The sequence below is a fragment of the Phaenicophaeus curvirostris genome, chromosome 10, assembly GCF_032191515.1.
Source record: "Phaenicophaeus curvirostris isolate KB17595 chromosome 10, BPBGC_Pcur_1.0, whole genome shotgun sequence".
Classification (NCBI taxonomy): domain Eukaryota; kingdom Metazoa; phylum Chordata; class Aves; order Cuculiformes; family Cuculidae; genus Phaenicophaeus; species Phaenicophaeus curvirostris.
The window spans coordinates 26,810,532-26,821,933 of NC_091401.1; the positions used below are offsets into that span (position 1 = coordinate 26,810,532).

At 48.3% G+C, this 11,402-nt stretch overlaps 1 protein-coding gene across 1 annotated transcript; it reads left to right on the forward strand.

The window, feature by feature from the left end:
• The first annotated feature begins 2,864 nt into the window (after positions 1 to 2,864).
• CLDN18 (claudin 18) lies at positions 2,865 to 9,699 on the forward strand. The gene is made up of 5 exons (XM_069865283.1): positions 2,865 to 3,316; positions 6,695 to 6,859; positions 7,790 to 7,895; positions 8,243 to 8,353; positions 8,958 to 9,699. Exons 1-5 carry the CDS (start codon positions 3,097 to 3,099, stop codon positions 9,133 to 9,135), a joined length of 780 nt encoding a protein of 259 aa, XP_069721384.1. The 5' UTR covers positions 2,865 to 3,096; the 3' UTR covers positions 9,136 to 9,699.
• The last annotated feature ends 1,703 nt before the right edge of the window (positions 9,700 to 11,402 follow it).

The window sequence follows — 11,402 nt, forward strand, 5'->3', positions numbered from 1 at the left end:
TAATGTCTGAGAATTCAACCTGGCCATGAAGCCCCATACCTGAAAACATTCAAGGCCAGGTTGGATGGGGCTCTGAGCGACCTGATCTGGTTAAATGTGTCCCTGCTCATGCAGAGAGGTTGGAATGGTGACCTGTAAATGTCCCTTCCTTGAGATTCTATGATTCTGTTTTGTGATTCTATAAAGTCTTAGGATTAGCATGTCTGGATTTTTTTCTTCTGTATTGATGTTCTGACAAGGTTCTCTTTTATTTCATACAACCAACACAAGTTCTGTGATGTCACCTGGGAAAACCTCTGGGGATTTTGGAGACAGGGTGGCCCTCCATCAAAAGAAACAGCTTTATGGCCAGAAACTGCTCTATGCCCAACGTTTGTAAGATTGGACACTGGTAATTGCTGTGTCGTTGTCCCCGCTGGTGATGGCCATGGCAAAGTCTCTTCCAAGCTCTGCTTGCTACTCAAAATCCTTTAACCCAGCCAGTTCAGCCCCAAATTTTGAAATGGCTGCAGGCAACTTCTGTAGCTTGCTTAAAGTCTTTTGAGACCAAATTTCAAACGCAGAAGGGTTTAGGTGGTCCATTTGGGCTGGAGACTTAATATAATCTGTCAGGTGGGTGTGTGAGGCTGAAATGGGTTTGCCATCACAGCAGGAACTGAAGAAGCTGTGGGGATGGGGAAAGAGCTAATGCCTTTCTCACGCCACGGACTGGTGGACCACACACTTCTGGATGTTATGGTCTGAGGTGCTGAGCATCATGGTTTAGTGATGGACAGGAGTGGTTGGACTTGATAATCCTGTGGGTCTTTTTCAACCTAGTGATTCTGGTCACCACAGCAATGGAGGAACAGAAAGAGAAGGGTGGGTTTGCTTTGTTTCGGGTCTGAACAAGCTGGAACTGACTGGTAGGGTGTGAGCGATATTTGCAAATTTAAAAGTAAACATGAGCTGTAGATGATTTTTCTGGGAGAGGCGGTGATAACATTCAGCAACTGCAATGGGCCTAGTGAACAGTTTTGAGATAATGTAGAGTCAACGCCTGGGTAGATAAAGCAAGTATGAGCTGAAATAAAGGTTGCAGAGGGGAGCGGTCACAAAATACCCTTCCTTTTCCTAGTTTGGGTAAACCGTTGCGGGTGTCCCAATAGTCAGATTGGGTGCCCCATTCCCTGCTCCTCAGTGAGGAAGTTTGGCTTTTGCAAGAGCTGTCTCCCCATCGTGCCCCGTCCTTCGATACTGCTCGGCATCACCATGAGGCGTGGCAAGCCCTCTGTCCCAAGCATTCAATCACCTTGCTGGAGATGGAGCAACAGGCATGTGCTTGGAGAGAAACCCTCATTGTTCAGCTGCTCCAGGCTGTGGGCATCTCCCGGGGTGGCTGGAGATGAAAGTCAAGTTGTAGTAAAGGTGCGTAGGCATGCTCTGCAGCTATCGCATCTCTCATCCACTTTTCAGGTTGTGCTCTGAGATAGTTATTCAGATAAAATCCCAAAGTTTTCTACTGTTATTGGTCTGGGTGCTGAGAAAAATTGAATGAAATTGCTGGAAATAAAGACATCTTATGCCTGACCCAGGAGGGCATTGGTGGCTCTGATTTGTGGCCACTGAATGTGTGAATAGCTGCTACTGCAAAGTCCAGCGTGAAAACCTTTCTCTCTACTGCCCACCACTTCGTGCGTAGCCACAAAAGCAGAACGTGTGTCCTGGGTAGTCGTTCTCCAGAAGGCAGAAGCAATAGTTACTGTGTAATAACCCCCCCGTAACTCATCCATCCACTGCAATCAGCCTCTCCTCTCTTCATGGTGGTTTTCATGTGGCTCCACCAGCAGGCGATGCTGCTGATGGTACCTGTGGCACAGGGCGGTTCTGGGACTGGGTAACATGGGATTTTGGATTTAGATCAGGGCTGAAGTAAATCAGTTGGAGCACGGTGAGACAAGAATGGATGAGTGTGAAGTCTGGAAGGTCTTTGTTGCTCACTGTGCTCCATCAGCAGAGCGGCTTGGTGAGTTTGCAGTGCTCCCCTGAGCCCAGCCCCTCTCCACTGTGCAAAGAGGTCATTCCTTCCCTAATTTTCATATCCCATGCCCCTTTATCCAGGACCATCCACCCAGCCAGATAGACAAGCAGCTGTCACAGCACTTTCCAAACAGTCCCTGTGTCCTTCCTCTCCTTCTCTCCACATGGGTTTCAATGAGAGTGTGGGTGGGAGGGGAACAGGAGTTTTGCTGGGTCGGTGTGGGGCTTTTGGCTTGGTGCCCTGGGTTGTGCTGTGGTCAGACTCAGAGGCAACCTCGGTGATGTCATGTCGTTGTTTGTTCCCTGGGTTGAACTGTTGGCCCCGCATCCTCTTGCTGGCATCTGCATTTATCACCGTGCCTCTTGTGCGGATGTTTGCATGGGTGGCCAGGGGTGGAGATGTCCATGTCTTGGTCTGATGGGAGATCTGCTCCCCCTTTGCATAAGCAGAGGGCCAGGTGCTGAGTTCACCTGGGAACATGGTCCTTCCCTCTGCTTCTCTCAGCATGTTTGCAATGTGCCAAGCATAGCTGGTTTGAGTTGGAAGGGATCTTAAAGATCATCAAATTCCAACCCTCTGCCATGGGCAGGGACACCTCCCACTAGATGAGGCTGCTCCAAGCCCGATCCAACCTGGCCTGGAACCCCTCCAGGGATGGGGCAGCCACCCCTGCTCTGGGCAGCCTGGGCCAGGGCCTCCCCACCCTCATTGTGAAGAATTTCCTCCTCGCATGCAGGAAAAGCTTGATGGATGGCAAAGGGTTTCGGTGCAGGGAACAGCGCATGTTTCAAGTGGGTTGCCCAACACTAGATGGAGCACGGCTGTTCAGCCGGGGAAGGACAAGCACCTCTAAAGGACAAAAGCTCATATCTCTGGCCCTGCCAGCACAAACCTATCCAGTGAGAGTGAAACTGGACTATCTTGCAAAAACAGTTTGAGCAAACACACTGCTGAATGGAAAGCATCTGATAAGAGCTGCTGCATTTCTGGAGGCTCGTTCAAGAGGACTTCGGTGCTCCCATTAGGTCTGCAGCTTCATCAGGGTTGTCTCGCCTCGTCTCTCCAGGGGAGACACCATGTCCACGACCATCTGCCAGGTGATGGGGTTCCTCGTTTCGTCGCTGGGTGTTGCGGGGTGCATAGTGTCCACTGCCATGGATTCATGGAGCACACAGGACTTGTATGACAACCCGGTCACCGCCGTCTTCCAATACCAGGGACTGTGGAGGAGCTGCGTGCGGCAGAGCTCCGGCTTTACAGAGTGCCGGCCGTATTTCACCATTCTTGGGCTGCCAGGTAGGGACAAAGATGCACCAGGTTTAGCCAGGAGCTCTCCTGTAGCTCTGCATAGTTCTCACCCAAAAGCAGGAGCGGAGATCTCGAAGTACTTTGTGAGGAATAAGATTTCCAGGCTCCTCAGTGTATGAGCGTAAAGATACATGCATATTTGTTCCTGAAATAATACCTTCACTTGGTGGAGGGGACAGCTTGGAGCACGTGTCGCTGATCTCTGGGCGAGCACCACAGGTTCAGCCCCGCTGCAGGTGCAAATCGCAGCTCTGCTGAGGTGAAGGGAGCGAGTCTGGCTAAACCCACCGGTCCTCTGTCCCTTCAAATGGCAACACAAAGAGAACAGCTGTGTACAGTTTCGCATTCTTATCAGAATAATGGAAAACAAATGGTTTCCTCTTTTTTTTTTTTTTTCCAAAGAGAAAACTGGGATTGAAGCGATCTGCTTGTGAGCAGCACGTTAGGAAGGGCAAGAAGGGGGAAGGTGTGCTCAGTCACTCCACCTTACCCGCGGAGATTTAGAGGTCGGGGAAGCAGGTTGCAGAGGGGTGTTGTGTTCTCATTTCCTCGCTTGCTTTACAAAAGAGCTGATTTTCCCACCCCGCTGTGTGCAGGGATGTCCCAGTGCTCCTGAGCAAGCCAGACCCATAGGAGGGGAGCAGCCAGCCCGGCTCACCATCCTCCCTGTGCCCTGTTGCCTGCGCCCTGCCAGCGAGCAATAAACACAACCCCGAGAGGGGTTTTTACTCTTGGTGAACTACTGTGAGAGGTACAAGCAGGTGCTACTGCGGTGTTTGCTTTTTGAGAGAAGCCCGTGACCGTCCCAAGGGTTGTGATGGAATAAATGTATTTATGTGTACCCAGCTTCAGCATCGCTAGGCGACTTCTTTTTCGTTTAGAAGAGCAAAACTGATGTTTGGAGTCACTTGTCCTATGGGACCACTTGCCTGACAGCACAAAACCCGTATTTATTGAACTATAGGTATAAATGTTGATTGATATCTGTCCATACCCTTGCGATGCAGCGTGCGGGTGATTGTGTTCTAAAGGAGTGATGAGGCAAAGGTAATCACCATTATTATGTCAATTTATCATAATCATGATTTTATTTTTTATGATATTTTTAGGTCATACAGCAATAAGGAAACATGTAAAGTAGTCACAGGCGTTTGCTGTTGTGTCTTAGAGACCAGTTTTGTTCTCTTTACATGTCCCTTTAGTTGATGAGTACCTTAAAACTTAATGAAGGAATGACTGCTTGAATTTATTTAACTTTGAAACCTGATTTTCCCCCTAAACTTCCCATATTCCATTACTAATAACTAGTCATAAAATTAGATTTCCACCTTTGTATTTTGTAGCAGTAACAGAAATGTAGGTAATATTAACTGGGATGACTTCAAGTTGTTTTACTTCACTCACCTCTCGCAGCAACACTGACAATTCTCCTGTTTCACTTATGTTTGAAAAACATGGTGATGCAAACTGTGCTTTCAGATCACTGACAACTCTTTTGGTGAATAAGCTGGCATTCTTACTATTTTCTGTGCATGCCAACCCTTCGTATGGAAATCAGGTGTGCAAATTGAGCAGCTATAGGTGTGTGAAGTTATACCTGTAGAACTGCGTGGAGCAAAGTTGTGCTACCTCATGCAGAATGAAAGGGCAGGTAGTTAGCATGCTTGACTTCAGCCATGAGGCTGTTTGCTACCCAGTGCTCCTGATCCATTTTTTTTTCCTTTGTCTCCTATTTTGTTTGCCTAAGCCCTTCCACTCCTTCCTTCTGGAGGAGGTCATTTACCTTTGGAAAACAGCTCTGTTCAGAGGACTTTCGATGGATACCAAGATTCACTTGAAACTGCATTGTTTTCTTTCCAAACAGCTCTCGCTTTCAGTCCCATGAACCAAGTGAAGAGGCCTTCATGCCACAGCACTTTCTCCTTCTTTCTGTCCCTTTGTGGAGATGGTCCCTAAGTCCGCCTCATGGAGAGAGGAATCCCTGCCGATGGCTATTTTGCATTATTTCTGTTGTGCCTTGCCGTGTTCCTCTCTCTCCCCTTCCCAACAGCTGCAGGTGGCTCCTTTTCGATGGAGATTGACCACGCTTGGACTTCAGCGCTCCAGCAGAAGGAGCTGCTTGGCTTGGCCTGCCTGCTGCATCCTTCCAAAGGCACCCAATACACTGGGAATATCTCTCCTGGGAACCTCCAAAGATTCCTGTGAGGTCTCTTAGCTCAGAGTCACTTCTTGAAGTGTTGAGGTCACCACAGTGATGGCCCCTAGGAACCATATGGTCTGTAATAAGCATCCCAGGAATGAAGGATTATCCTGGGGATGAGGACCTTCCGTGACCACTTTAGGCTGTCCTGGAGTATCAGCCTCTCCTGCCTGCCCCAAAACAAAAGCAGTTGCAAAGAAACTTAAGTGACTGTAAAGACGAATGAGTAATGTGATTTTCTTCTCTTCCCAGCTTTCTGCTTTGCAACCTTTGAGGGCTGATAATGCGTATCGTATCCGCCAGCTTCTTGTTCTCTGATGAATAATAACTAATGAGCTCACACCTGGGGGCTGATGAATGGGAGATTGAAAATCCCAGGCTCGTTAGCACTTGTTATCAGCCGATAAGGGCAAATTGAGTCATAAGAGCAGCAGCCCCATTGGGACTGCCAGGTGGGAGAAGGTGGTGTATTCCCAGTCTGCGAGATGCAAGCTGCTGGCTGCCTTGTGCATCACAGAGCCAGTGAGATTTGTGGTACCCCACAAGCAAGAAGACTCACGCAGGCACCCTGGCACCCACCCTTGCCTCTTGGGGAGGGTTTAGAAACATGTTATTTCTCCCTCCCTGTGCAAGACCAGCAGGTTCCACTCCCTGCTCTCCTGCACCAGCACCTTCTGCTTCTTCCAGCCCAGCAGAAGGGGTGGCAGGCAGGATGAGTGAAGCTCCTGAAGCTGTAGAATATGTTGTCTGCTCCTCTCAGTTGATCACAAGCCCATACCACCTTCTCTGAAGATGGACAGTTGTGTGCAGGGAACATCGAAGCCGAATGCAGGGCTGCAAGAGCTCATGGGAGGGCAAGAAGAGGCTGCAAAGCATCTCAAGCAAGTCTCATCCTCTCCATTAATTTAAGCTGATTTGTGACCAGTGTCAATGAACATCACAAAATAATTATGTCTAAACTATCAAACTGTCTGGGAAGCAGAGAAAAACAGCCACATTCCTAGCAAGGCCCCAGCTAATGCTGAGAGTAGATCTGGTGTCCATTTTGCAAGGTTTTCCTCTTTGATATGTTTATTTTTGGACAGAAACTATCTTTAAAAACCTCCCAGGCTTTGCTGCATCTCATTGGAGATGCTCGGTGTGACTCTTGTTGATTTGTTTTGCAGCGATGTTCCAGGCTGTGAGGGCCCTCATGATCGTGGGTATCGTTCTGGGCATCCTTGGCCTCCTTGTGTGCATTTTTGCTCTGAAATGCATCCGTATCGGCACCATGGAGGATTCTGCAAAAGCCAACATGACACTGACCTCCGGCATCATGTTTATTATTGCTGGTAAGTGGATGGTATCGTGTCTTTCATGGGTGAGGCATTGCAGTTGCCTGGAATTGAGGCCTGGGTGAGTCTTGCTGTGCTTCTGGTCATGAATAGCAGATGCTATGGAGGAGCTCAAAGCATCGATGCTTGCATGAAGTTACTGGCCTCCTGGGGTCAAGGGGTTTCTAGCTCTGCTTGGTAAAAGAAAACCAGAACATTGTACAGGACGGAATGTGGGAAGGCTGAAAACGCAGCTCACAGATTAAACAGAAATTGTACTTCTTGACTTGTTATACTCACAGTGTTATAGTCTTTATTTATATGTAATGGTTTTATGAAGAGTCTCAGGCTTAGTACATAAAAAGGATCTATGAAGACTCGTGAGACTGCAGTCGCCCAACTTCTAAGTTTTTAATACCTTGAGTTATCACATGGCAGGTTCCAGTGCTGAAAGGGGCTCCAGGAGAGCTGGGGAGGGGCTCTGGATCAGGGAAGGCAGGGATGGGATGAGGGGAATGATTTTGAGCTGAAAGAGGGGAGATAGAGATGAGATCTTGGGGAGAAATGTTTTGCTGTGAGGGTGGGGAGGCCCTGGCCCAGGCTGCCCAGAGCAGGGGTGGCTGCCCCATCCCTGGAGGGGTTCAAGGCCAGGCTGGGTGGGATAGAAAGATTCCAGCTGGTATGACTTGGGATTTTGGAGTGTGAAGTTGCTTTTCTAGTGCTGGATTTCCAATGTGTGAAAACCTTGGGCAGGATTCAAGGCGCAGCCTCACCAGCACTGAGTCCAGAGGGGCAATCACTCCCTTTCTCCTGCTGGCCGCACTGTGGCTGATCCAAGCCAGGCTGCTGTTGGCCTTCACGGCTACTTGGACATGCTGCTGGGTGGGTCTCAATCTGTCCACTGAGGTCGCTCTGTGGGTCTCAGTCTGTCCCTCTATCTGATCTCAGGTCTGTGTGCCATCACTGGAGTGTCTGTCTTTGCCAACATGCTAGTCACAAACTTCTGGATGTCCACGGCCAACATGTACCAGGGAATGCAGAACATCCAGAACAGGTAGGTGGTCACCTGGGTGAGGGTGCTCCGCGGTGCAGATCTCCCTCAGGGCCAGGGTCTGCTGCAGCTGAAGGAAAGAATCTGGGTGCGTATTAGTCTGGTCCCAGGACATGGAAGAACTATTGAGTCTCTTTGTTACCTGTACTAGAGATAATTTGTGCAAGCAAGTTGTCTGGGATGTCTCTATTCACACAACTCAAGAAGGAGGCAGAGAGCCCATTGAGGATGAGCCTGCAGGTGGGACAGTGCTCATGGGAACTTCAGCAAGGCCAGAGAGCAAATAGCAATGTTCAGTGCATTTCAGAGGACCACTGTGATGGCACTAACCATGTCTATGTGCTTTGCAGGTACACCTTCGGCTCAGCCCTCTTCGTTGGCTGGGTAGCTGGTGGCCTGGCCCTTGTAGGAGGCATCTTGATGTGCCTTGCTTGCAGAGGGCTGGTTCCAGAAGAAACACGGTAAGTTGGTGGTGGACACAGGAAGGTATCACTTGAATCCTTGGATGTTAGGATAGCATCCAGCCAGCACACCACAAGACGCATCTATGCATAATAGTCCTTTTGCAAGAGTTATCGCATTGATACATCCATTTGCCCTGTATCGTGGGTCTTAAGTGACAGTTTCCCTTCTCTGACTCCATAACTTGCAAAGAAATAGGAAGGACAGGAACGATCAACCTTAAAATCTAAAATTTGCAACGTGATGGCTGAGTGGGGCCTCTTAATTGCAGCTTTGATTGCGAACTGCATAGCAGATCATTGGTAGGTGCGGACTGCATCAGCTGAGCCGTGATTTACATCAGGTAGGGTCTGGTGTGCCTACACAGCTGGTTGGTGTAGACAGGTCCTTCATCAACCATGGACTTAGTCATGGGAAAGCAAGCATACGTTTACGATAAAACATGAGAGACTTGCAGCCTGTCCATGGGTGGTTGGCTCTGAGCTCAGTGAGCGGCTCCAAGGGGTGACACAGTGTGGAGTTGCCTAGAATCCAAGAACAAACAGGAACACAGGGTGCAACACCGGGTAGTCACAGAACCTCCATCTGTCCCATCTCTTCCAGTTACAAAGCGGTGTCCTACAACGCATCGGGGCCGAATATCTCCTACAGAACGGGGCCGTATAAGGTTGCTTCGGGGTATGAACCTGAAACGAAGGCTAGGAAGGGTGCAGGATATGAAGAAGCTGCTCGAAGCGAGGATGGAAGACGCTCGTACCCTTCAAAATATGATTACGTCTAGTAGACTTCTGGCCTTGAGATGTGCTATCTTTTATAAAATATTTTTCACTTCAGAAGCAAAAAGTCTAGGCAAAAAAAGCAGCCTGTCAATAGCACTGGGTTTTCTATCATGTTTCCACTGCTCTGAGGTGGTGTCCTAGCTTGCTATGAACACCGGGTTTATTTGACTGCCTTCTAGGAGGAGGTCTATAACAAAAATAATGCTTTTTTATGCTCTCAGAGTAGAACAGATTGCTCATATTTTTACACATAAACTCCAATATCCAGGACCAGCATTGTTGCTTGTGCTCTTTTCTAATTCTTTTAACAGGCTAAAATTCCCAGCTTGTACCCGCCCAGATGTAGAAGTGATGCCTTCTCCCCTTTTGAGCAGATTTTCTTGTAATTAGGCAACACCATCCCCTGCTTTCTCAGAGTTTGGAGAGTTGAACAGCACTCCGTGACCTCAGTGTCCTCTGTCCATCAGCAAAAATGGGGCTTTGCTGAAACCATAGAGTGTCTTGGCTCTGGTTTTGCCACTCGATATTTCTTTGGAGCAGGCTGGAACCCAGTTGTGTCCCTTCGGTGGGGCACTGCCCTCCCTGGTGCCTGTTTCTACTCAGACACACCTTTGCTTTGCTGCTGGTACCACAATGCTGATCTGCTGGGATATTTAATCTGATTTATGTTACTTAGACATTTGCTATAACCCGTGATACTAAAGTGTATTTATTTCTTCTGATCTCTCTAGGGAATATCTGTAATCCATTGTTATTCCTGTGATAGATATTTGCTGTATTAGCTGCAAACCTCTGTGTGCGACCGGGGTTCCTGCAGATGTCATCTTTAATGAAGCCAGATGAATTTCTCATTTAGAATTAATTAGAGTTACATTTGGAGCAGGAATCCCAGGGAGCATTAGATGTGTAACTCCATACTGGCATCAGGACTTTCTTGTGTTTATTCTTTCCCCAGTGATGTGGAGGTGGGACATAGACTTTTCCAGCCAACCCATCAGAGAGGAATTTTATTCAAAGGGGTCAAAGGAAGAGATGCCTGGTGGGGTGCGGCTCCAGGGCCTGAGGGCTGGAGGAGATGACCATCATGCAGAGAGGTGGGAAGAGCTTCTCTCCAACAGCAGCTCTTGGTCCCACCTCAGGCTGGACCTGCTGCTTTGAACTTTTGGTCCCTGCTGCCACCTGGGGTATTAAAAACCCATTGATACTCCTTACAATGGATTTTCCCTGTCACAGTGTAGTCTTAGCTTTCCTGCCTCTGTTTTGCATGCTGGTTTTATTTTTTTTTGTTCATTCCTTCTGTTGGTAACTTTTTTTTTTTAATTTGAATATTAAAAAAGAAAAAGTCTTTAAGACCAAAGTCACAGTTTTTACTTTTTTTCTCCTTGTGAAGAACAGCAGCTACTGACTCAGGTAAAGTCGACCTAGGCTCTGCGGCTTCTTGGGATAAGTATGGACAATTATCATAGAACCGTACAACGGTTTGGGTTGGAAGAGACCTTAAAGTTCCTCCAGTTCCAACCCCCCTACCATGGGCAGGGACACCTTCCACCTTCAGCGCTGGAAGCTGCTCTAAGGTCTCCCCGCAGCCTTCTCTTCTCCAGGCTGAACAACCCCAACTCTCTCAGCCTGTCCACATACAGGAGCTGCTCCAGCCCTCAGATCATCTCCGTGGCCTCCTCTGGACTCACTCTAACAGCTCCAAGTCCTCCCTGTGCTGAGGACTCCAGAGCTGGACCCAGGACTCGAGGTTTGTATGGTTGAGGGAAAAATAAAAGATAAGGTGCTTTTTTTTTTTTTTCTCCTTTCTAAGAGTCAGAAAAATCAGACGAATAAGTATCGAGGGATCCTCAGCTCACGGATGCAATGAAATCAGAGGTCTTTGCTGGGATGCTGGCTTCACTGAGGACTGGAATCCAGTAAGCACGGGGGTCTCTGGGGGTTTGAGGCCGCTTTGGTCAGGCCAGCATCTCCCTGACTTTTAAGGCAGCAATTAAACACTTGCAAATACTTCATTGTTCTTAGGAGGGCAGAAAAATTGCTGGTATGTTCTCAGTCCCGCCAGCCTCCACTGGAAAGGGGCTGAATAGCAATGGGAATGTTTGATTTAGATAGGAACCCCCTAAGTGGTGGTTAGGTAAAGGTATACAGGGTAATGAAAAATGCAGGAAACCCGTGGAAAAATTTCAGATGCGAGATTCTAACTGCATTGGAACAAAACCAGGCATGCACATAAAATCCCAAGGAACCTTTGCATGGAATACCATGGAAC